The following is a 24,334-nucleotide window of genomic DNA, read 5'->3' as shown; positions in this document are numbered from 1 at the left end:
TTTGGTTTCTGCAAATGCACATTGATATCCCTGGATGACTTCATCACAAGCGGCCTGGTGTGGAAAGGATTTGTTTAGAACGGGTTGAGCAATGTCGAGGTTGTGTCATATTCAATTTAAGTGATCCGGTGGTATCATACAAGCTATTGTACCAAGGAAAAAGAAAAGTGTGTGTTGTATATTCCGTGTGCGACACCGTTTCGACTTGAATCAATCCATGTTGTCCAGTAGCCCCATCTTCTCCTCGTCAGGAATCGCGCGCAGTGGGTGCACGACGCCCTCCACGACGCCGCACCCCTCAATTCGTCCTCGTCCTCGTCCTGGGTCCTCTCCCCGTCCCCGAACACGGGCTTGAGCACGCCGTCGTACGCCATCCAGAGCAGGTTGAAGACGACGCCGAGCGCGACGCCGATCCACAGCGGCGCCCTGCCCTCCTTGTTGGCGAGCGCCTTGCTCAGCACGAAGAGCAGCAGCACGGGGACCCAGAATACGGCGGTGAGGAGCCAGCGGGCGAGGCGCTGGCGGAGCGTGGTGGCGACGTACGGGCGGAGGGAGCGGAGCCAGCGCTGGTAGTCGTCGGGCAGCTTGTGCTCGGCGGCGCCGTCGGTGATGAGCTTGAGGTAGCGCGCCGAGGGCTGGGCGTAGGTCGGGTCCGGGCGGCGGACGGGGCGGATGAAGCGCCAGTACCACTTCTTGCGGGGGTCGTCGGGCTTCTCCCTGCCGGGGTCTCCGTTCTTTTCTCCGCTCTTGTCGTCGTCGTCTTCGTCGCCAGGGCCCGGGATGGCGGGGGAGTAGAGCGTGTGCGCGAAAAAGGGGCGCGGGATGTCGATGGGCGGCTTCTCGGGGACGGAGACGCGGGGCGGGAGGGGGATGCAGGGGGTCATGATGTCGGCGTACGAGGAGCCGCCGCCCTCGGTCGCGACGATAGTGGCGTAGTCCTCGCGGGTGACCTCGTAGACGACGCCGAAGAGGCCCTTGTCCCAGCCCAGGTCCGGGGTCCGGGTCTTGTCGCCGCCGCCGCCACTGCGGCCGCTGCTGCCGGGGGCGATGGGGAACGCCAGAGGTTGGGGCGGCGGCGGGGGAATGGGCGGGAACTTTGGCGGGTCGGACGGGTCTGGGAGATTAGGCACCTTGCGCGGCGCCGTGTTGGCGAAGCACGGCTCGCGGTACGGCAGGCCGGGGAGGTCGAAGACGAGGGTGAGGGCCGGGGCCGAGACGTTGACCTGGGAGACGGGGCGGATGCCCCGCGCGCCAAGGAAGGTCTCGGCGCTGAGGTTGGAGCCGTAAGCGAGATAGAGAACCGTGCCCTGGGCGGCGTCGTCGATTGATGATGCCGCGGCCAGCCGCGTGGGGGGGGTCCGCGGGATGCTGGAGATGGGCGGATAGGCCGGGGGCGGCGTCGCCGTTGCAAGCTCCCTGATGCGCTGGACCAGGCAGACCGGCTCCTGCGGAAGAGGGGTCGTCATCCTTTTTTTGGGCTTATCGGACGACGTAAAGATGCGTCTGTTTGTCCCGGGGTTGGTAAGGGACAAGCTCGGCCGTTTGGTTGAAGCTCTCCGGGTCGAGAGCTGATTCTGGGTCGGCGAGCGGCTCGCAGAGGGGCGCGTGATGCGCGGGGCGAACCGAGATGAAGCTGGTGGGTTGTCCTTGTTGAGGTGAGGTGAACAATGCGAAACTGGTGAATCCGGGGTCGGGGTTGTTTTGTGTGTCGCTGTGCTTTTGGGGGGGTGGCCCAGGAGAGCTCAGATGATGACGACGCAGACTTGCGGGACGCCCGGTCGGCGGACTGGCGGAATTGGCTTACATAACGGACGATGTGTGGAATACATAGCGGAGGTTGGCGGAGGACCGTGGACAAGATCGGGACCGGGATTCGGTGTTACTAGCCTCAACGATGATACGCCTATGGTGCATTCTTGTCTTGCAAGCTCCTATGTACTTTCGTGAAGTTATGTTTCTCCCTGAACAGTTGCTGAGACTGAGCCTTACGTTGAGGCAGCAAACTTCTTTCTGCCATATGATTTTGATAGAAGCTATGAAGGCTATAAAAGTCACAAATGAATGGGAGCAGAACACTCGGAAACTTGCGGGGCTGAGTAGTGAGAATAAAAGTTCATCAATTTTTTTTCTTCTTCGATTGCAGGACTAACAACCGCCATTGGGCACGCCAAACGCCTCGCCAACCCTTACCTGCTCTCACTCATATTTCCCCAGGCACATCGTCTGTTGCTTCATGAATAAACGCCTCTACTCGAGATGGCCAATTTGCTCTGTCGTCTCATCGAATTGAACTTTACCACCAACATAGCAGTGACTGGAATCAGCGCTCAGACATTGTAGCTCGCAGGTGATTAAGTTCGAATCGGCGGATGCATCATCTATCGCCTCCTTCTCTCACCACGAAACCTCTCAGACGTCATGAAAATGCCCCTCTCGAATCCCATAATAAATAAACTGCATGTCTTCGTGGATATCGTATCTCGGAAATTTAGAAAGAGAAAAAAAAAGTATACGAGCCGCCGGTGCGTACGGTAGAGTCGAAGTCGTCGTCGTCGTCAGAACTTGGTACCGGCAGTACGCTGAGTCATTTCGAGCCAAACACCGTGGGCGTGGAGGGGGGACCTAATGCTGACTATTCGATTCGCGGGGGCGTCTTCGACGAGTATGGTGATGCGCTTCTCCTTTTTAAAAGGTGTGTCAGGGAACCCTCAAGACAAAAACAAATACCGTTCCAAAAAAACCCATGATACAAAATCAGGACGACATGACATCGTCCACAAGCATGGAGGGTTCTTTGGTCAGGGACGGATGATGGAATGCGCTTACGATCTCCTCCTCTCGCCTTCCTTACGTAGGCTTTCAATGATCTTGAGCATCTCTTTGCGGCCGCCGTGGCTGTCGATGAGCTTGTTGGCCATGCTCATGCTGACCTTTTCGCGAGCGTTTGCGCTAAGCAGGCGCTTAACTAGGAGGTGTCGCATGAGGATACAGACGAAGACGCCGCAGTCGCTGCCGTTTTCTTGCTGAGGTGCGTCCTCCAGGTTGAGGTACCGGAGCGGCCGGCCTAGGACCTCGGACATCTTATGCGTAGCCAGGCGGCCCTCTGCGTAGTTTGCGCCGCCGAGAGAGTCGTAGTGGAATGCAACGCCGTCGATAGCGCTGACAAGCAGCAGGGACCAGTGTGAGCCGCCCTCGGCTTGGGCGACGTTTCGGGCGTCGTTGATGGGGAGGAAGATGTGTGTCGTCTTAGAAAAGTCGGGAAGGGCGGAGCGGATCTGGCGCATGTCGGGCTCTTTCATGAGGAGGAATGTCATCGACGGCCGCAGGAGGCAGATGCGGGCTTGCGGGTACTTGGGAAGGATTTCGCGCTCCAGCCATCTGTGGTGATCTTGTTAAACAACAGAATGGGGAAATGGGGGCCGTGGGCGAACCAACTCTTCCCAAAAAGCAATGTTCTGGGGAGGCGTTAGCTAGAAGGACAGGTGCAAAGGAGGGGTTATGGTCGCACATTGTCTGTTAGCCAGTCGTTCTTGAGCGCCTTGATGTCTTCGTAGGTAACTGTGGTGGCATGAGTAAGCAAAGTGCTACGCGACAGCAACATTGAGAGCACAAGAAAGGGCGAGGCGGATCAGTGCATCATCGTAGGGTACGTACGGAGGATATCGTGATCTACAATTTGTACATCCTGTCAGTCGGAGATCATCGCAACGTGGGACTGGGACCATACCGCACGAGCGGTGTCGGATTGGGACAAGGGGAGGGATGCGACTTACACGACAGGTAGGGTTGCTGCGGGGAGAGCTAGGACATAATCCGGATCAGTTAACTGGCACGGCGCTGAAACGGGACTACCTCCCAAACTTGATACCCCGCCGCAGGTCTCGGGCAGGATGGATAAAACAAAGAGAGAGGCATGTGTCTGTCTGCACGCCCGGCCATTGTTGGTCGTGGAAGGAGAGAAAGTCCGAGAGGCCATCGGCCTTGTCTCCTTCCCGCGCGAAGACGAAAAGAAGGCGATGCGGAAGGCATGAGGGCGGTGGAGTAAGTAGTAAAGAGCCTTACAGTGTCACCAAAGTGGCGCGCCATTTTCCTGAAAGGCATGCTCATCCGTGAATCCGACCAGTGGCCGGACTTGGTGGTACTCGAGGGCGAGGTTGAGGGGGAGGAGACTGCTGCCGGTGATGCCGTCTGCGGTGGTGCGGTGTGGGAGATGGAGGAGCTCGTTGTGAAGCTGGGAGAGCGGGTGTCGCGGGGAGGGTGCTGGTGACGATATGAGCGGAATGCGAGGAAGCGACTGTTATCGGGCAGGGTTTACGTCAGAGGTTGTTCGCAAAGTTTGGGTCGAGAGCGGGTAATAATGTCTTCGGAGCGTTTGTGCAACAACAGTGGTAATGGATGTTGGGTAGGAAAACAAGAGGGGGAGTAGGGGGGGGAAACCGGAAGTAGAAGGGAAGAAAGTTCCAGGAATGTAAACAGTCGGGGAAAAGTGAGGGAGGGATCAGGATGTGTGGTAGGGATGACTGCCCAAGGGTCACCAAAGGAACGGTGGGAAAATGAAGAGGTCAAAGCCAAAAAGTGATCCGAATGACCTTTTTCCCAAGCAAGCCCGGCTTTCTAATTTCCCTCTTCGGGATGTTTTGGAGGAGAAAAAAAATAAATAAAGCGGGGAGGAGGGTCTGGAGTTTTTTTTTCCTTCTCTGCAGGGAAAACTTTGGGATCTTCCCAGACACAGATTACCAACAGGCGGGCGGGAGTGATGGCTGTGGTGGGGATTGGGAGGGACGAGAGGAGATGGAACAGAGGACGAGTTTGGTTGACAAGGGCAGAGAGAGCATGGAACCGGGGGCTGGAATAGGTAGGGACACTAGCGGCCGGCGTGCAGCAGCAAACAGCAACAACAGCTCGGATGATGACAGAGAGACGTGAGGCTTGAACTGCAAGTGATGAGGGGGAGACGTGGCCAGCGCTTGGCGTGGCGCAGCATGGCCGAGAGATGCGGAAGAGGAACGAAGAAAAGGACGAAAAATGCGAGGTGACGAGGCTCGACAAGCCACACTTGTGGGGCGGGGGGCAGGCAGTTTGCTTAACCCCGCGGTGCCTCGCCTCGGCTACCCACCGGGCTGCTGCTGCTAGGTGGAGGGGTTACTGCACTGCTGAACCCCCTCTCCACTGAGGGGAAGGGAGCAGGCCGCCGCAGGGTCAGACGGCATTGCGATACATAAGTGCCAAGAAAAAGATGGATAGGACAAACCCAAATGAAAAACCATAAAAAAAAAAAAAAAAACATGTTGACAAGCTGACGCATACCTGGTGTTGATCAGGCGTTCTGGGCCCGCGTAAGGGAGACGGGCTGGCGGTTGCACGCCGACTGCTGCTGCCATCGTACAGGTTACGAGATGAGAAGAAAAGCACTGTTCGTTCCAATTTGGGGATGAGTTCCCGGGGACGGGACCGTGTAAGAAACGGACCGAGATACGAGACCCAACGCGGCGAGAGCGTGCAGGAGACAAATGGCGGGGGCAAGGGCGTTTGGGTATGTTATCGTATGGTAGGTGTGTAGGAGAAAACGATTGGAATCGACAATCGAAACAGTCGAGTGGGAACATGCGGGTTTACATACAAAAGACAACTAGGTAGCAGGAGGAAGTCATGGAATGGCGACGGCTTGGCGTTCTCTTCTCCTCCCGGCGGACGATCATCTGCAATTGACGAGTGGGTGAGGATAACTGGGGAGAATGTTTTAAGCTCCGGCTTACGAGCCTGGAAGAAACGGCTACGACAGGTGTAGCTGCTAAGATTAAGCCTCTGCTTAACCTTTCATCACCTCACCGGTACTTTAATTGGAGCAGACTGCATGGTCAGGCCCTCATTGGGAGTCACACAGAGATGACGGTGAGATCGAGATATAATGGCCGAGGGAAGGAGACACAGATGGAAAGAATATGGACCACGTTTACAACTCGTTGACGTCACCCAGCCTGCGGCATTGAAATGCCGCTTTATGATTCATACCACCCTACGAAGTAGTATCCTAGGTAAAAATGCACTATCTTGCCCCTGTGGCTCCTCGCCGCCGCATATAAGCAACCACCAGTTGGCGGATATCTGCGGCTTGATGCCAACCGTCGGAGGCGCCAGGCCGCTTTGAGACTGACTGATTCAGGCTGAGGCCGCACTCCCGGAAAAAGATAAAAAAATAAAATAAAAAAGCTATGCCACTCTTGGCGTACAGCTAGCGGCAACTGCTTACCACCACTTCCACTAGCAGCTGGGGAGAAGAGGCTCGTGAAAGCAACAGTCGACCGAGGGGTGCCATATACTTAGGGTAAGTCTAATAGTCATGTAACGTCGAGCCCATATAGGCAAGAACGGGGCGCAGCAGGGTGAGACATGGGGAAGCCGCATCGGGGACTGCCGAGGTGGACCGTGGGATTGCCCGAACCCCCCCCCCTTTGGGAGAGGGCTACGCAGACATCCTCGGCGGCCGCTTGGCAATACGGGCCTGGCGGCATGGTCCTCTATCATCTAGCACCCTTCCACAACCCCCATTAACAACGTACGAAAGCTGTTTTTGACCAGCTCTGAAATGTTCCTTCCGAGGGTGCACAGTCGACTTTGCCAACGGGGCCTGTTCCCTATGTAAGTAGGTAAGTCTTTGTAGTTTGGAAAATGGGGTCTGAGGGTAACCGAGGGGCGGTACATACATGCACGGCTCAGCTAGGGAACCAACCACTCGCAGCCTGGAAGCCGGACAAACCACACTTGGCACAAACGCAAACCATGTTTCTGTTTGATCGAAATCGATTGATTCTCATTAGGCGGGGCCCGCTATGCGAATGGGCCCAATGTTGCCCATCGCTCATATGTCATACCTATACACGTTTGTCTCTTATCGTACGTCCTTACCAGTTCCGCCCGTTCCGAACACTACCCTGAAAGGTGCGGGTGAAGAGGGGCGGTTCAGTCGGAGCTGCTATGGAGACCGCCCTTGCGTCCCGCCTCTCGGGCCCGCTCAGAACCGGGCTCGAATGAGCCGGAAGATGCCTTGCCACCCTCAGACGCAATCTGGCGCTGCTTGTCCGCGTCCATGCTGGCGAAGCCGCCGCTGTGGCTAGCGTGACCGCCCTTGGCCGCAATTTCTTGGACCTCTTCCTTGGGACTAACGCGCATCTTTGTCAGCAAATATTTCGACGGAGACGAGTGCGCTAGAGTCGCGCCCCAAGAACGCATGTAGTGAGGGTTTGAATGAGCTCACCGGTTGGCAAAGTTGCCAGGGTTGGTGTTGTCGGTGCCAGAGGACTGGTTCTGAGTGATGCCGCCGCCGTGGCTGGCGTGGCCGCCCTTGGCCGCAATTTCCCGGACCTCTTCCTTGGGACTAACGCGCATCTTTGTCAGCAAATATTTCGACGGAGACGAATGCGCTGGAATCGCGCCCCAAGAACGCATGTAGTGAGGGTTTGAATGAGCTCACCGGTTGGCAAAGTTGCCAGGGTTGGTGTTGTCGGTGCCAGAGGACTGGTTCTGAGTGATGCCGCCGCCGTGGCTGGCGTGGCCGCCTTTGGCCGCAATCTGACGAACCTCCTCGGTGGGGCTGCATATCGTCAGCGTGATGCTGCGTGATAGTAAACCGATATAGAAATAAGTGACTCACCGGTTGGCAAAGTTTCCGGGGTTGTTGTCAGCCATGATTATGGTTTCTGTCTTGATTGGGATTCGGTTGTTAGATGTAGGGTGTAGCAGTGATGAAGTCGTGCGGTGCGTGTGAATGGAGGCTGAGATTGGGTTGTTGATGAGAGTGAAAGTCGAATGAATTCAGATTTGGAGGATCGAGATGTTTATATCCATCCAAGAGATCTATATAGAGAGCAAGAAATAACACTGTTGTCGCCTACGTACCTACCTTGGTAGGTACGTAAGTAGGTAGTTACTTGGAAACACAGCAGTACCTTCCCTCAGTGACGTTGAGATTAGGCAAACGCCGGCTCTCCCCCGCCCTGCCGCCCTGAAGATCTTCGCTTGCTGATCCGAGAATGACGATTAACTAGGCAACTTCATAGGTACCTCTGCGATTTACCCCATGTATGACATAACTTCACACGTTTCCTACAAGACCGCGTCAAGCATTGTGCAGAGAAAAAAAGCAACCCCGGTCAATGTACTGCTGGGATAGCTGAGAACAACGTCCGTAATGGCAAAGCTGACATGACAGCATCGTCAAGCCTGCTAGGCACATCCACAAAATACACCCGTCGTTCCAGACTCGATGAGCAGGCCAAGTCGCTAGAACACGCAACGAGCGGGCCGCGACTCGGTTGATCAACCATTGCGTCCCCCGCCCCCCCGGGTCGCTTGCTGCCTGTCGCCATCGCTCTCGATGCGTTTGCACAACCTGGAAGACCGGTACAATGACGTCGGCTCACCTGCATCTTCCTGAGCCGTGGATCACCCGCCCAGCAGAATCGCTTGGCCAGTGCTACGCCTGTTGAACAATGCGAGGAATCTGTGCCGCCAGCATTCGTGTTCAACACTAGGATGGCCTTCGGTGATTTGGAGTGAGATATGATCCTGCCGAGGCAGATCTAACAATATCGACAGTGGCCGGTGGAGCCGATCTCTGGATGCAACAGCTCTCCAGTGAGGGAGGGAGGTTCCCACTACCCGTCGTGGCATCGGCCCTACGAACCGGCATCCCTGTTGGGATCCCGATTCCTGGGCTACACTCTCCGGCTCTGACCGCTATTCCATCGGTGTGCTCGATTTCCGCCGGGACTACACTGGAGCCCTTTGAAGCATTTCGGATTCATCCACTGCTTACCTGGGTGGACAGTCTGAAATTCACGGCGAGGATGTATGGTAGAAGCGGGAAATTTGACTAGTGTATGGTTGAGATTCAACCTCTTCATGTATCATATTTCGTGGAAACACGCTAACATCCTTCGTCAACTGCCCGTTTGCCGTTCGGTGTCTTGTCCCCCGGTCTGGAGGCTAATCGTGCGGGCTGTGTAGCTTGATTTTCTTAATCTATCAAACTAGCGCAAATGGTGATTCCTCATATTAGTTGGAGGCAGGAAAACACCGATAAGAGCTGGCGTGCAAACTTGGAATGGCCGTATGTGATAACGAGCCACCAGAACAGCAACAGGGCATCTCACGTTTCATGGTGAATATCGTTGTCTATTAGCAAGACTGTGTGTTTCGTGAAAGAAGTATCATAATGTAGTCAACTCTCGGTGTTGACGATTAGACATCTACCTCTTCCACATTTAACCGGCTTTAACGTCCATGAACTTGACCATCCATCCTCGTTTCACGGTGTCTGCCCCTGATCCTCGCGACTGTCCTGCCCGCAGGTGCCATCGACAAGATCTGTATGGCGAGCACCGCTCCTGGCAGGATTCAACGTGCGCGCGGCGGTTTGCCGCCTGCTCACTGTTCGCGACCTCAAAGAACAATAAGTTTCAAGACACAACTGTCGTCGCCCAGCCTCCCACTTTACCGATTCAAATAATGTTTGGGTATCTTCACCGCCGGGCGCTATGGTGACAGCTGCTTGTTCCCTCGTCCTAGCTAGAAGCCGTCAGGAATCTGGCCTCTAGGGCTAGGAGGGTTAGGCGGTTCAGAGCCGGATTCCCTCTGATCGTCCGCCGACAAGGGCTTTGCGGTTTTGTTAGTCGGCTATGCGGGACATTTGATGGGCTGCTGCCCGGATCGCTAAATGGAACGAGCCATGAGCAGTGTTCAATAAAGAGGCTTTTCTCCCACAGCTTCTGGGAATAGATCAATATTGGGCAGAGCCACTCTCCAGTGAAATACGGGCGAACGACCCGAAATGGGAGCTGAGGCAATGCACTCCTCGGGGTGGATCAGACCCTGATCGGCAAACCCCTCTCCATTCAGTGTTCTCTGATGGCACGTTGAAACGGCAACCCTCACTTCCAGCAACCTCGGCTTGGAATGTGCGCTGGGTAGTGGCTTATTTGCTGAAAGCAGGGTTCTGTTCCATGGTGCTCGAGATGTGCTTTCTCAGCGCAGCCCACCTGCTCGCCGTCGCATCAGACGCCGCTTTCTCAGCCCCCGCCTCCGCGGCCGGACTCTCTAAGGACATCGCGCCGGCAGCTGTAGCAGAAGCAGAAGTAGCGGGCACAGTGGCTAACGCAGCCATGCTGGCGCCGAAGCGCTGCATCTCGGCCCTGACTATCTTCTCCTTGCGCTTGAGCGCGCCGGGCCTGCTCTTCAAGCTCTTGTGGCGCACTTTGCCCTCGCGGAGCTGCTCCAGCGTCTGCGCGCCCTCTTCGAGCTCAGGGAGGGCGTTGGCGAGAGACTCCATGGTGGTAACGAGCTTCTTGTTCGGGCGGCGGCGCTTGAGGGGCTTCTTGTTGGCCTTTTCCACCTTGCTGACGAAGGCGCTGTGCTTCATTGTCCGCTTGTCCTTCTTGTTAGTCAGGAAGCCGTCGTCGACCTGGGCCTCGGGGCGGAGCGTCTTGTGCGGCGCGAGGGGGTGAATGTCGCCGCGGATTCGGGCCATCCGCTTCTCGCGGGCCGAGAGGGTCTTTGTCGGGGCGGTGGGCGCCTGGGGGAGGAGAGGGTCAGCATCGTGCAATTACAAGGAAGTTTGCGGTCGCATTACCATCTCGATGTGGTTTAATTTAATCGGGGGAGTTGTAGGTGGAGCGGCTGGGTTGGGCGATATCGAGGGTTGGTTTTCTTTGTGCGGTGAGACCTGGGATTCAGAAGTGCTGGTGGAAGTTTGAAGACACCCTGAGCTTCAAAAATTCCATGGTGGGGCGCGGACGAGAGCGGGTCTCTCCAATCGTGGGGGTCGGAGATCGGTGGTGGAACCTCCGACATGCACAAAGGCTCCCCCAAATTCCCGCGCATGGTACTTATTCATCCCACTTACACCAGTGTTACGGTCCCCCGATGAGAAAATGGGCAAAATTGAGGACTTGCGGCGGAAGGTTGCCGAAACTACCCTCGAACTTCAGACTCTGAAGCAGGAACTTGAGCTAGCCGAGAGAGAAGCGCAGGAGGAAGCCCAGAATGCCCCGACGCAACCATGGAAGTGGCCCCTGCAACCCGCAGACTACGAGAGATATGGGCGGCAGTTGATCATCCCCAACGTCGGAGTGATAGGTCAGCTCCTGCCTCTCGATTGAGCATCGTGAACCATGCTGAAATGGAAGTAGGTCAACTGAGGTTGAAGGAGTCCAAGGTCCTCATCATTGGCGCTGGGGGACTGGGATGCCCCGCGGCCGCTTACATCGCCGGGGCAGGGACCGGCACCGTTGGACTTGTCGACGGAGACGTGGTCGAGATTTCCAACCTCCACCGCCAGGTCGCACACTCGACTGACAGAGTCGGCGTACCCAAGGTTGAGAGCGCCATCGCATACTTGAAGGGGTATGTGCACACATTTTCCCAGCGACATATATCCCTGGGCGGAACTGACAGCCCCTCTCAGTCTGAACCCGCTCGTAACATACCATGCGCACAAGGAGCATCTGACGCCTTTGAACGCTGAGGAGATCGTCTCGCAGTACGACATCGTCCTCGACTGTACTGACCATCCGACGTCCCGCTATCTCATCTCAGATATATGTGTTCTCCTGCAAAAACCCCTCGTCTCGGCTTCCGCCTTCCGAACGGATGGCCAGCTCATCATCCTGAACTCGCCCGCCGCGCCGCAAGGAAGCCTGGAGGGCGGGCCGTGCTATCGCTGCGTATTCCCCAAGCCGCCCCCGCCTGACAGCGTCGTTAGCTGTGGCGAAGGAGGCATCCTCGGCCCCGTCGTCGGCGTCATGGGCGTGCTACAGGCCCTTGAGGCCATCAAGCTCGTCGCTTCGGGGGCTGTCGATCCCAAGGTCCAGGAAAAAGAGGCTGCTGCTCCGTCCCTCCTCATTTTCTCGGGAGCAGTTCAGTCAGGGCCCTTCAGGTCCGTCCGGATGCGCGGTCGAAGGAAGGATTGCTTCGCATGTTCTGCCGCTTCGACGCTGTCGCTAGAGACGCTGCGATCAGGCTCACTCGATTACGCTTCTTTCTGCGGCATCAGCGGACCAGTGAGTATTTTAAGGCCCGAAGACCGGATTTCAGCAGCCCAGTATGAGCGCACGGCCAAAGAAAGCGGCAAATCCCACATTCTGCTCGACGTGAGAGAACGTGAGAACTTTGATATCTGCAGCATTGACGGCGCCGTCAATATTCCCATCGCAAAGTTTATGAAGGAGACACAGCCACCGAGTGACGGCACTCAGCCCCGACCGGAGTGGCTGCCCGCTGACTTTCCAGACGATGCGCCCATCTACCTCGTCTGCAGAGTTGGCAACGACTCACAGCTTGCAACGAAGCGCCTTAAGGACTTGGGGCTGGACAACAACGGCAGGAGGTTCATTGGCGACATCGAGGGCGGAATGAAAGCTTGGAAAGACCAAGTCGACCCTACAGTGCCATTCATATAGGTCACAACCACCAGAGGCAGAAGACTTTTGTATGGAAGCTGAATTTGTTCTGACGATGGGAATTGTGTCGCCATGATACATACTTTTCACCCCCACCGATACCCCTATTACTACAAAGAGAGGAGGGCGACCTTCGCCCATTACCAATGAACCTGATTAGTCGTACGAAAAAGGAAACCGTCCGTTGGCGAGCCGTGGCGGGTGATTGGTGTTCTACACGAAGCTGACACGCTTCTTATTGAAGGCCCGCTGGTCCTTGAGCCATTGACGGTAGCCCTTGACGCTTGAGATCTTCTCGCCATAAAAATCGGGAACTGTCCAGGTGGTTAGCACAGTATCAGCTGGGCTTGCGAGTGAGGTTGACATGCCTGGGTTACCAACAGAAGAAACGGAAGGATCGACGCGGTTCTTCTTGATGCGGGCGAAGAACTCCTTCTCCTTCTGTAATATCAACCAAGTTAGCATCTAGTGAAATCCCATGGCCGACACATCACGGCTTACGATTGTCATCTGGTTCTTCCACCTCTTGTTCAGTGTGTAAAAGACAAAAGACCCGATGCTAGGCCCGACCAGCCATCCCAGCGTACCGAAAGCCATCGTCATTAAGCCCATTGTGATGAAGGGGTCCAGAGGGACCTGCGTCACCAACGGATCCGCAACCCCAGTCGCCAGGATGGCAGCCCCGCCAACGAACGCGCCCAGGCCGGATATGACACTGAAGCCGAGCTGCCATCTCCTTCGGGACTTGCGCAGCTGAAAGAATGTCTCCCAGTCTAGCTTGTCCCCGGGCGCAGCGGCCGGCTTGGTTTGTGCCGCAGCGGAAGCCGTTGCGTTGCAGCGCTGCGAGCAGGGCTGACGAACGACGCGGGCAACAATCGAGGACGGAGAAGAGGCGCCAAAGGCGGCGCTGGTGCGGGCCAGAGGGCGAGCCAGAGCGAGCCCAATCAGTCGGGTAGAGGGCTGCTGCTTCATGGAGGCGGTCGAGTACGGGCATGCGGTGGTGCGGACGATGGAGGAGGCGATTGATGCGCGGGCGGCGCCCTGACCGGCGAGGCGGAGGGCGAACGTGCTCGTGGGCGTCAGCATGGCTGCGTGACCTAGTTGAAAGACGTCGTTCGTGTTGGCCGTTCGTGAGTCTGTATGTGGTAGAGTGGGGAGTTTTCGTATGGCTGGTGATCGAAGAAATTGGAAAATGGGCCGGAGCTGGGGTGGATGGAGCTCGCGATGTGGTCAAGCGTAGGCGCTCGCTCAGGTCAGCTACCGCACGGACCTCTCGGAGCCAGCTCACTACAAGACCGCATAATCAAGATAAGGAAACTTGTCTTATCTTACTACTAGCTTAAAGATAAGTATTCTATATAAAAGTATAAAAGCACTATATAAAAGTATATATATACTATATAAGTATATAAGTATATTATATAAATCTATAGGTATATATAAGTATAACAGGAAGGCTTAGCTCTCTTAGAGAGAATTATAGCCTAATAAAATATAAGAAAGTATGTCTTGTATATAGTAATATATCCTATAGAAGCAAGAATATAAGATAAAAGGGGTAGAGAATATAAGAGTATTAGAATATAAGAGGCACTATTATATAAAGAGAGTATAATAGTTAGTTTATTTAATTTAACTTTACTTACTTAGAGAAAAAAAGATAAAAGCTACAGACAGAAGAAATCTAGCCCTTATATAGACGTAGTATAATACATAAGTATATAAATATACTATTTAAATCTATAAGTATACTATATATCTATAAATTTACTAAATAAATATATAAATATACTATTTAAGTATTTAATTATATAATAAGATATAAGAATTACTAGAATAAAATAAAATTTATTAATAGGAAAATATAAAAAGAGTTAAAATATTTATTTAATTCTTATTTAAACTCTATATTAAACCCTATATAAAGGGGCTTATAAAGTGTTCTTTTATTTTTTATTTTTTGTATTAATAAGTAGGGTTTTATGCTTTTTTAGTGTTTGCCTAACTGTTAAGAAACGCTAATTAAGACACTTAATGTTAGGTTTCCTCCCTCCTTCACCTTGCAAAGCCGCAGACCGATCAAACAAACGCCGTCTTTCTATGGCTTGACTGCTCCCAAAAATAAGTAAGAGTCTGCCAGCCTCTCGAATATGTCTTCCATTGTCACTATTTTTTTTCTGACACTTGCAGAGCATAGCGTTGCCGTTCTTCGATGGGTTCTGCTTACCCGCAGTGGTGAACAGGTCGCGTCGCGCGAGCCAACAGTCCCCAAGCGCGAGACCCCCTCCTTAAACTTCGAGTGACCAACGGTTACGGACTCATCCCACCACAACTTTTTCGTGGAGCCCTCCGCCCAAATCCACCGGCGCCTGCTGGCCGTGGCATGGTGGTGTTTTCACGGCGAGTGGGTAACCATGTCGCGCCCTTCGAGGTATGTCTGGTTCGGTAGACCTAGCCCAGGTGGTAGCACCAGCACCAGCACCAGCAACACCCCCTCCAATTGTCGGTCCAAAACCGCGGGCATGCGTGAGCTTGCCGTGGTCTTCGAGAACTTACCGACCTACCGCCGCTACAAGCCTGGTACTGGCCCGCGCCTGGCCCCGATAACCCTACTTCCTGTACACGACACTACCGCCTACATCCGCGAAGAGTTCTTCATTCCACCCGCGCTCTCCGTTGACCGCAAGAAGCATCTGCTGTACGTCGTGGGCTGGACCGACATCCCCGCCGCGCGGCTACAGGTCGACGCCGAAAGAATATGTGACTACGTCTCGCCGAGGGCGTACGAGGAGTGGTGCGCCGCTCGAGCTGCCGAGCGGGACGAGGAGGAGCGCAGGACCGAGGAGGAGGAGAACGTGCGCGCCGTAGAGGAGGCCGAGGCAAGAGAGAAGAGGATATTTCAAAGGAGTGCGGTCAAGGACTCCCTCCCCAGGGGGAAGAAAAGGAACCGACCAGTTGCAGACCGGTCAAGAACGCCGCCACCGAAAACGAATGGGGAGAAGAAGAAGCCAGGTCGGCCGAGGAAGAAAGCGCCGTCACTGTCTACGCCCTCAAGGAGCATAGGTCTACAGGAAGTGGAGGCTTCGAATGACGACACTGACGTTGATATGGAAGAGGCGATATTCCGGCAGCTGAATGGGGAGGAACCGATATCCACTGAAGGATCCTACGACTCTGGCGAACGGAGCAGTGTCCCGAGCATATTGGAGCCGTCGGCGAAGAAGCGAAGAACCAAATCGCCAAGACCGACACTATCAAGTTTGCCATCGGACATCGAGACGGACAGCAGCAGGAGTACGCACTTTGAATCGTCTAGGGGAGGCACCAGCTCGCCAGCATTGCCGCCATTACCTAAACCCTATGGTGCTTCACAAGCGGCTCGGCCACGGGTGACCCCTATCTTGCCTCCCGTACCGCCGGCCTCCATCCTCCAGACGTTCACACCCACCGCCCCGCGGACCAAAACCAAGACACAACCACAAAAGCGGTCTCTCCTCTCGACACGGGATCCTCCCTCCACATCCTCAAAGCAGCCATCCATGGCCCAGACTCCGACCCCCAAAGCTCAAACCATCCCGCCACGAGCACCGGCAACCGCACCACCAGCCATCAAACAGCCATTAGAGGACTCTACAACATTCCATGCTACAACCCCTGGGACAGGCTTCACCCCTCTGATTCAGAACACAACACCATGGACCATCTCCCTCGCGGCGTCCAAGAACTTCGCCAACCTCACACCCTCACAGCCGATTCGGTCTATAGAACAGGCATCTTCATCGACACCGAAACCGACGCTACCCAAGCCGGCGATGCACGACTACACGTCACCCCTCAAAGCAACCCAGTCTGCACCACCCGTCACAACCGCTGGCAGCACACAGGCCGTCGTGAAATCGCTGCCCGCCCAAGAAGAACAAGAGGCCCCTGAAGAAGACAACATCTACGAGGTCCTCCGCCTCGAAGGCGTGCAAGAGCGCATCGTCCGCGGCAAACGCGTTCGCTTCTTCCACGTCCGCTGGAAGGGCGTCTGGCCGCCCGGCCAAAACCCGACCTGGGAGCCCGAGGCCAACATCCCCCGGGCCCTCATCAAGAAGTACTTCCTGGCGCACCCGCAGTCGCAGCCGCAAGGCCGCAAGACGGGGGCGATGGACAAGTACCTTGTCTCGTCCTTGTCGCACCGCAAGTACTCGTCCGTCTCGGAGGCCTTTGAGGGGGGTGACGCGGACGGCGAAGCTGGTGGTGAGGGCTACGCCGATGGCAGTGAGGAGGCGGTCGAGGACGACGGCGCTGAGGAGGAGTATATTGGCAATGAGGTGCTGCTTGTTACGGACGAGCCGACGCAGCCTGCCAAGCCCACGCTTTCTTGGTGATATGAGGTTTCTTGATGGACGGAGCACGAAATGCAATCAGTCGTGGGCATTTACGACCAGGAGTAATGGGATTCTGGGGCCAGCGGGGATGTTGGTATCGGTGTCTTCGTCAAGCCTCTTTTTGGAGGCAAATTAGACTTGATTTAGTCTTGAATTGGAGGAGAGTGTCCCTGTCTATTTCGACGGCGATGAAGATATGGTCAGCGTTACCACAGGGCGCTGGCCTACGCGTATGCTCACATTGGTGCCTGAAACGTCGCAGAATGTTGCCATGGCCTAACTAAACCACCAATTATCAAGAAGTAAAAGTAAAAATCAAAATAAAACCCCAATTTCCAATGAAATGACTCATGCGTGGCGGGATGAGCGTGAAGAGAAGATGACAGACATCTGTTTTCACCTTGGAAGTCATGAGGGTGCGTTCTTAGGGTTATGAAAACTCCATTCTATAGTGCTGGCTGTATGCCTGACTCCAGTGCTAGCTACCCTTTGATCGCTTGTGAATCTATCGCTTTAGGTGCCGTCCAAGTCCATCCAAACCAGATAGGACATCCACCAAATGGAGAGGCATCTGGCCCCCCGGCACCTTTATGCGACGCAAAAGTCAAGAACCCCGTAGTCATTTGGTCCCATCCACGAAACTTCCTAGAATTCATCCGCTGATGCACCTATATCCCTCTACTAAAAGGGAGCCCGGCCGACTGGAGGCTTTTTACCCGACGGCTTCGCCTTATCCTTGGCGATTCTGGCCGTAAGTCTGTTGAAAACAGGCTTCGAGATTCCGTGAACTCCCTCGAAGTCGTCGTCCATGATGAGGTGGGGACCTGAGGAAACAGATATCGAAGTAGGCGTTTGGGATCCGAATGCAATATCTCGTGAGGAGGTGTCTAAACCCAAGATGGTCACGTTCGAATCCTTGTTCACAAAAGAAGGGACAACCGTACCAAGGTCGCTTCCAGCTGGGTTGTATTGAACGCCGGCGGGTACATGGGCTGATGGGTCGTTCATAGCCACCGAAACCTTCTCGAAATCAGGTATCAGCGGTCTAGTTGAGGCAATAGTAGTGACTGCCGTTGGTTTGTCGGAAACCCTGTCCGAAGATAGAATCAGCGACTGTTCAGCGTCTCCTTGGAGCCCGCCATCGTCGACAATGATCTGTCGACATTGTGGTCAGCATCGTTCTTCTCTTTCTCCTCTCTCGCTGCTTTGCTTTTCAAGTAAAGATTCACCTTGCGACGGTCAACCCAGCCGGTCACTTCATACAAGAGATCGGCGCTCTTCTGAGTGTACGGGTCGGGGCTGTCGACGTTATAGTGCTCCCATGCCTTCCATGATTGGATCTGATCCATTACCCAGCCTCCATGGTACCACACCTGAATGGCTCCCGACTGGCGGTCTCTGCGGTGGAGCACCTCCTTACGCTGATCAGGGTCGTATGCCATGTACTCGATAGCGTTGTCCCAATCGGCTGTTTTCTCCCAGACGATGCTTTTGCGGTCAAGCATCCCTTTGAGACCGACGGTATCCGGGTCGTTCTGGTCGCACACCTCCAACATCTGCTCTTGAAGAAGTTTTTCTTCATTCTCGCGCTCCTCGGTGGTCATGAAAAGCTGCGCCTTCTCAGGATCGAGAATGGAAAGGTCAGCAGTCGGGTAGGTAGGTAGGAACGGCTCGTGGAGGTCTCCCAGAGGCGCACTGCACGGGTCTGGTCTGAATATTACAGTCCGGCCATCAGCAGGCACAGTCAATAGACCCGACTCAAGGATGCCTTTGCGAACGTGGATGGCCGACTTAAGACTGGAAAACGATATTTCGAAGCTTCCATCATCAGAATAGGCGAAGTGAGTGATGAGTTCAGTGAAATTGTATGCCAGGCCTGCGCTCTTGAGGATGGACCGGAGATGTATGACTGGAAATCCAGTAACAGCAAGGCAGCGTGTGGAACCCCTGTGTATCAAAGCCTGCACACTCTCATTCAAAGGATATGAGTCTGTGGCTGGGAGGCTGATGCGTACCTTGGCAAAGATACCATTTTGGGCAATGAAGCCAAACTCACGGGAATGGGAATATTTGTAGAACTTGAAGGCGTCCTCGGCAGTGGTGAATTCAATGTAGGCATGGTTGTAGTTGAAGTCACCGGTGCCCATTGGAACGGTGTGGGCGTTGAGGATTTGGCCACCCCGGACATGTTCCAGGACTCTCTGAATGTGAACGTCGTCTGGAAGGCCAGTCATAATGACAATGCGAGAGGCTATATCTGGAATGCCAGCATCGTCAGTTAGTCGTTGGTCGTTCTGATTTCGCACATAGCGAATGCCGTACAGAAACATACCCGGGATCTGCGAGACTTGGTGGGCTCCCGGAGCCCCTTGATGATTGCGCAGCGCCCGCTCTCTCTGAAAAGGAGACTCCCATATGTCATTGCAGTCCTCCTTCCACCCGAGACGGTCAGCGTTGACGTCACAAGGATCTCGCGATTTCGAAATTCTCGAGCCGATGAGTCTTGGCTGCTCCGGCAGCTGGCGCGGAAGTTGTTGCAAAGGTTGCTGGGACTTCAACTTATCGCAATCGGAATTGTTGGACCTGGTGAACGAGTCTTCCGTGGCAATCTGTGACGGAAGATCCAGCAGACACCCTGTATGGTCCGAGAGCTTGCTATGAGAAGGTGCATGCCGTGTCATCAAAGGCGGCGGGATCTCATCGAAGGATATTAGAAGCTCTTCTTGGACCTCTTCTGTCGCACAGTTGTCCAGTGGTGGGCTGCCAGAGGAAATGCCGATGCTTGCAAAGGTGTCAATGTGCTGGGGATTGTCAGTGACAAAGGCGCGGAGGAATACTTCGTACGTCTTGTTGCGCTCTACAGCATTGAGGAGGCCTATCTGGAGCTCCTGCAACCGGTTCTGAAGGGGCTCTTGGTTTTGTACAACTCTGTTGTACTTTGCCTTGAACTCTTCCAGTTGTGTCTTGTTGTAGTCGAGCTCCTCTTGCAACTCCTGCAAGAACTCTTGATCCAGTTTGTTGCGTTCGCTGATATCTGCAGCATACTGCTGACATCGGCATCTGAAAAGTTCAGCTTCTGACAGCTGCGTCGTCAACTTCCCAATGGTAGCATTGCCCTTGGCGACTCTGTGCTTCAAATCCTCGTTAATGCAGTCAAGACGATCATTTTCGCGTTTGAGAGTTTCGTGCTCGTGCTCGAGCTGCGTGATACGAGCCGGAAAGGATGCTATCATATCGTCTGATGGGCAGCGGCCCTGGCGAGCTTCGACAAAAGACGATGGGGAAGAGCTCGGTGGGGAAGTTTGGTCTCTGGTCAAGGGCAAGCTAGGGCCTACGTCAGTGATTGGGTTCAAATGAACGTAGGATCGCTGTGGTAAATCCAAGAGCCATGACTTACGAGCCGGTGCAAATGGAGCCTGCCGATGCAGGATCCAGGTTGCTTTCACTCTGAGTGTGGGAATGAGAACCAAGACCAAGTGATTGGACCCCCTTGACGGCATTGTCGGTTCCAGTTTGGTCAGAGTTTTGATTCATGACAATAGTCGTCTTCTCCGTGAGGTTATTGCTGGAGGGAATATCCCCGTAACCAGACGAATCAAAGTCGATGAGGTTGGGGGATTTCGAATGAGTGGCCGGGCCAGCGAACGTCGGCGGGCCGGGGTTACCGGTGACGCTTCTCTCGTCGTTGGTCCAGCCGTTGTCGGTGGACACGTATACCGTGGATCCATCGTCATCTTGTGGCTGACCCATGATGCGGCCGGGGAAGTAGGAGTCGAATCTATCGACCATGGTGAATTGTTTCTACGCTGCCTTGTCGATTGCTTGGCGAAGTGACTGCTGTGTGGGCCACGTTGTTGACTAAAAGCTTTCAGTATCTTAAGGAAGAGGGCTGCACAACGAAAGAGATTAGTAACTCGAAAGCTGTAGTGTCGTAGTAGCATAACAATATATTAGAGAGAAGATTGTGCAAAGGCCCCTCCTCGGTGCATATCTGGGCCTCTAGTCACGACTTTCTCTGTCAACTTGGGGAGCACTGTGACATCGAGAACTGGGCGAGAAGAGGTGAGAGTGGAAAGCTGGGTATTTTTGAGAGGGAAGGAGTAAGAGAATGAGACACGCTCGCGATCTTCTTTTTGGCCCAGATCTGGCTGGCCCTTCCAAAAGAAGGTGCTAGGTAATGATGCTAAAGGCTGGGGAAGGAGAGAGCAGGTTCATGGCAAGAGTAAGAGAGAGACAGAGCGAAGGTGAAAGGGGAAGGAACTGCCCTGTGAACCGAAGGTGCCGCTGTGTTGGGATATTTGGCAAAGGAAGCTGATATGGCTGTTGAGGAGTAAACTTACCTACCTCAAGACGCGGATTTTTGCTCCATGTATTGATTCGATTTAAACCGGCAGAATCAATTGCCACTTGCCGAGGTATATCTGCGTCAAGCCAAGAGGCCTTGATGGACGAGACTGCTGTAGATTGATGCGCAGCTTTGGGCACAAAGGAGTTCCTGCTGACTTCAGGCACTGCAACCATCCAACGACTGGAGTTCGTACTTTTCTTGAATTTCTTTTGCGGCGTATACGAGTCTTCAAATCACTGACGGTCGTGTGTGGTGTGGGAAGTTGTGGGAAACGTTGATGCTGGGTTATTGATTCTAGACGCGAGGGTAAGCCGCTGTCAGCAACAGAGGTGAAGAGGTTCAGACGCCCCTTGGCGTTCCATGCCCACTCACCTTGGCATCGAAGAGACACGGGAGATGAATGTAATTGGGATTATGTCATGCTAAGCGCCGCCTAGGAATCTGGATTATGTGGAGAGAATGAAGCAAAAGAAATTGAAGGTAGACGTAGGAGACACTTCCGCACCTGATTGTGTGGCGGTTGAGGTGCTCCAATACCCAGTGGTGAAAGATGAGAATGGAGGGAAAGAGGTTGAAGTTGAGGGTGGTAGAGAATTGAGACAATGGTATGGAAAGTGAGGAATGAGAGAGAAAAGAGATATAGAAGAGAAAGAACCTATGCCATTGAGCAACTTCATTGACATATGCTGTCAAAGGGAACAGCCCACCTGCAAGGTTGGGGTCTCATCTTGGGAGGGTGGGTGTAAGAAAGTGAATGTAACATGAAGTTATCAGTTTTGTGCACATAATGTAGAGCGATGACAACCTTGACACAGATCAGACCTTGTGATAGCGCAGGATACGACCCTTGAGAACGAGAGACGAATGCATTTCAAGAAGCAAGCAGTTGCAAATTAGATGGTGAGTTCCGTGGAAGGGGGGAGGTGGTGGGCGATATAAACGTTGAAGCGTTCGAGTCGGTTAGATAACATCTGAGAAGCAAACGAGGACTTCCAGAAACAGCAAAACTAAAATGAACCATCTTGACTTTTGCAGGGGCAAAAAGCGCTACACAACCGACTGGATAAGATACGTGCTTCGCAGATTGGAGCTCCTCGTTCGTGCGGATGATGTGTATCGCGAATCCCGCAAACGAGCAAGTCGAAAGTCGGTCGCCCAGATCGTCTAGTTGGTTAGGATGATACGTTGTGGTTCTTCTATACAGCGATCCGTGTTGACGGCGGTTCGAATCCGCCTCTGGGCACTTGAGCTTGATCATAAGCATTAATGTTGCACTTTTTGCAAGCATGTTGCTGTCTTAATGAAGTACTCGTTTGCAATCTTTGCGCCTCGATGCGTGATTGGAGTCTGTGTACACTGAGCGACGACAACGGGACAGCAAGCCATGGTGGACGATGGGAGGCGGACCTGATTTCCTGGACAAAAATACAGTGCCCGACCCACAATATGAAGGTGTGGTAAATGAATGACATGGATAATTTGCAGCTCTGTTCCCCATTTTGAATGCGCCGACGAGCACACAGGGAGTGGTTAAAGCTGCAAGTGGTCCGTCAATCACTTACAATGCAGTTTTGCGCCCGCTCTTGTTGCTCATGCACAGCATCACTTCCAATGACGTTCCAATTGAGGAAGCAACCGGCCGTGCCCTTCTGGGCTGCTTCGGTATCTAACTTAAGTATTGAGGTGCCGATGGCAAGACGATAGCGGAAAACTTTTGTTCTGGTATCCGATGGAAAACTGCTGATTTGGGGGGAAAAGGAATGTGAGAAAACAAAAAGTGGGTATATGAGCTTCCCATCTTGACGCCGCGCTCTGATATGGTGACCAGTAAACAAAAGTCCTTGCAGCCAAAATCCATCGCTCAGGCATCTCACGCCTCAATGATGAGGTCCCGAACCATGTTGAGGAACCGCTCCCGGTACTCAATGGGGTTGGCGGTGATGCTCATGGGCCCGTGGCCGGCAATGACGTTATATGACTTGACGAGCCCCGTCATGGCCTTGGCGCGGAACTTGTGCTTGGCCCAGAAGAAGTCAAGCACAATCATGCGATAGGTCCAATTGCCGTCTACATCCGTCAGGCCGGTGCGCCACTCGTTCGCGTTGGACTTGATGGTCGGGATATCGCGCGGCTCGTCCAGGACGTTTGGACCCGGGTAGCGGACCAGGAAGAGAGAGTAGTCGACGGCGTTGTTATCGGCGAGGAGCTGAGTGTCAGCTCCGAGGAGGCCAAGCAGCTCCTCTTTCTGGGCCGCCGTCACCCGGATCTTGTCGTCAAACTCGTCAATCAGCCTCTCCTTGACGCTCTCCGGGGCCAGGCGGCCGTTGGCGATGTCCCGCTCGGGGAAGAAGTAGTCGTTCGGCTTGAGGTCGTACGTCTCCCATTGCTTCTTCCTATGGTCCGTCTCCTCCTCCGCCTTGCCATACAGGAGGTTCTCCATAATGATGTGGTGGGTAGGTGCCGTTCCCAAGATGCCGCCGAGGGTGGCTATCGAGGTGTAAACCATGTCGGTGATGCGTACGAGAAGGCTGTGTGGGTTCTTCTTCATGTGGGAGACGTAGGCGCCGAACAGGTCGTGAGTAAAGAACTCGTGCTCGAAGCGGCGGGGCAGCGACTTGATGAGGAACTTGCCGTCGGCCGTGGTGAAGAAGGTCGAGCCGCTGTAGCCCAGGTCGCCAACAGGCTTGAGGTCGGATTCGCGTCCCTTGCCCTTAGCGGCCTTCTGCGAAAGATGGAACGAGTTTGCGTACTCGTGCTCGTCCAGCTGCCAAACATTGTGGCGGAGCTCGAGGAAGTCTGAGGCGCGGTAGCGGGCGAGGGGGAGGTGGAAGACGGAGAGGAAGGTTGCAAGAAGGCGGAAGATGCGTTTTTGGAGGCTTGGCCTGTCCGGGTTGCTGGAGTCAGCGGATATGGCTGCGAGAATCGAGGAAGATATCGAGCTGCTGCGGATTTGCATCTTGGCTGATGGCAGGCCTCGGGCCTGAGGGGTTGAGTATTTATTGGATGATCGTGACCGAAGACGGGATGGGGTAGTTTGTGAAAGTTAGTTTAGCTACTTGATCTAACGTAGGTACATGAAGGGATGAAGGGATGGGATGGATGGGAGCTCGGACAAAGCTTTGGTGGGGAGCTACTGACCTTGACGTCACCCCATCCAA

At 54.2% G+C, this 24,334-nt stretch overlaps 10 protein-coding genes and 1 non-coding gene across 11 annotated transcripts; 3 read left to right on the top strand and 8 right to left on the bottom strand.

The window, feature by feature from the left end:
* Positions 1-143: 143 nt before the first annotated feature.
* On the bottom strand, positions 144-1,466 carry GLRG_11488 (gliotoxin biosynthesis protein GliK; the record flags this gene model as incomplete). The annotated part of the gene is made up of 1 exon (XM_008102172.1): positions 144-1,466. The coding sequence occupies one exon, from the start codon at positions 1,464-1,466 to the stop codon at positions 144-146; it is 1,323 nt and encodes a 440-aa protein (XP_008100363.1).
* A 1,356-nt stretch (positions 1,467-2,822) lies between these two features.
* On the bottom strand, positions 2,823-4,107 carry GLRG_11487 (Ulp1 protease family protein; the record flags this gene model as incomplete). The annotated part of the gene is made up of 6 exons (XM_008102171.1): positions 2,823-3,378; positions 3,436-3,455; positions 3,509-3,558; positions 3,655-3,669; positions 3,774-3,801; positions 4,063-4,107. 6 exons carry the CDS (start codon positions 4,105-4,107, stop codon positions 2,823-2,825), a joined length of 714 nt encoding a protein of 237 aa, XP_008100362.1.
* Positions 4,108-6,960: 2,853 nt separating this feature from the next.
* Positions 6,961-7,686, bottom strand: GLRG_11486 (stress-induced bacterial acidophilic repeat domain-containing protein; the record flags this gene model as incomplete). Its single annotated transcript, XM_008102170.1, has 4 exons — positions 6,961-7,159; positions 7,256-7,375; positions 7,472-7,591; positions 7,652-7,686. 4 exons carry the CDS (start codon positions 7,684-7,686, stop codon positions 6,961-6,963), a joined length of 474 nt encoding a protein of 157 aa, XP_008100361.1.
* Positions 7,687-9,973: 2,287 nt separating this feature from the next.
* GLRG_11485 (uncharacterized protein) lies at positions 9,974-10,630 on the bottom strand (the record flags this gene model as incomplete). The annotated part of the gene is made up of 2 exons (XM_008102169.1): positions 9,974-10,570; positions 10,628-10,630. The coding sequence occupies 2 exons, from the start codon at positions 10,628-10,630 to the stop codon at positions 9,974-9,976; spliced, it is 600 nt and encodes a 199-aa protein (XP_008100360.1).
* Positions 10,631-10,928: 298 nt separating this feature from the next.
* On the top strand, positions 10,929-12,455 carry GLRG_11484 (ThiF family protein; the record flags this gene model as incomplete). The annotated part of the gene is made up of 3 exons (XM_008102168.1): positions 10,929-11,133; positions 11,187-11,400; positions 11,462-12,455. 3 exons carry the CDS (start codon positions 10,929-10,931, stop codon positions 12,453-12,455), a joined length of 1,413 nt encoding a protein of 470 aa, XP_008100359.1.
* Positions 12,456-12,668: 213 nt separating this feature from the next.
* GLRG_11483 (uncharacterized protein) lies at positions 12,669-13,541 on the bottom strand (the record flags this gene model as incomplete). Its single annotated transcript, XM_008102167.1, has 3 exons — positions 12,669-12,769; positions 12,824-12,896; positions 12,957-13,541. The coding sequence occupies 3 exons, from the start codon at positions 13,539-13,541 to the stop codon at positions 12,669-12,671; spliced, it is 759 nt and encodes a 252-aa protein (XP_008100358.1).
* Positions 13,542-14,977: 1,436 nt separating this feature from the next.
* On the top strand, positions 14,978-16,828 carry GLRG_11482 (chromo domain-containing protein; the record flags this gene model as incomplete). The annotated part of the gene is made up of 1 exon (XM_008102166.1): positions 14,978-16,828. The coding sequence occupies one exon, from the start codon at positions 14,978-14,980 to the stop codon at positions 16,826-16,828; it is 1,851 nt and encodes a 616-aa protein (XP_008100357.1).
* A 1,106-nt stretch (positions 16,829-17,934) lies between these two features.
* Positions 17,935-20,061, bottom strand: GLRG_11481 (uncharacterized protein; the record flags this gene model as incomplete). The annotated part of the gene is made up of 3 exons (XM_008102165.1): positions 17,935-18,711; positions 18,844-19,079; positions 19,161-20,061. The coding sequence occupies 3 exons, from the start codon at positions 20,059-20,061 to the stop codon at positions 17,935-17,937; spliced, it is 1,914 nt and encodes a 637-aa protein (XP_008100356.1).
* A 160-nt stretch (positions 20,062-20,221) lies between these two features.
* Positions 20,222-20,617, bottom strand: GLRG_11480 (uncharacterized protein; the record flags this gene model as incomplete). Its single annotated transcript, XM_008102164.1, has 1 exon — positions 20,222-20,617. One exon carries the CDS (start codon positions 20,615-20,617, stop codon positions 20,222-20,224), a length of 396 nt encoding a protein of 131 aa, XP_008100355.1.
* A 1,712-nt stretch (positions 20,618-22,329) lies between these two features.
* GLRG_13287 lies at positions 22,330-22,419 on the top strand. Its single transcript has one exon. It is a non-coding gene; the product is annotated as a tRNA-His (tRNA).
* Positions 22,420-23,046: 627 nt separating this feature from the next.
* On the bottom strand, positions 23,047-24,132 carry GLRG_11479 (uncharacterized protein; the record flags this gene model as incomplete). The annotated part of the gene is made up of 1 exon (XM_008102163.1): positions 23,047-24,132. One exon carries the CDS (start codon positions 24,130-24,132, stop codon positions 23,047-23,049), a length of 1,086 nt encoding a protein of 361 aa, XP_008100354.1.
* Positions 24,133-24,334: the final 202 nt, after the last annotated feature.

Source organism: Colletotrichum graminicola (genome assembly GCF_000149035.1).
Source record: "Colletotrichum graminicola M1.001 genomic scaffold supercont1.89, whole genome shotgun sequence".
NCBI lineage: Eukaryota > Fungi > Ascomycota > Sordariomycetes > Glomerellales > Glomerellaceae > Colletotrichum > Colletotrichum graminicola.
This window is presented reverse-complemented; position numbering and strand designations above follow the sequence as displayed.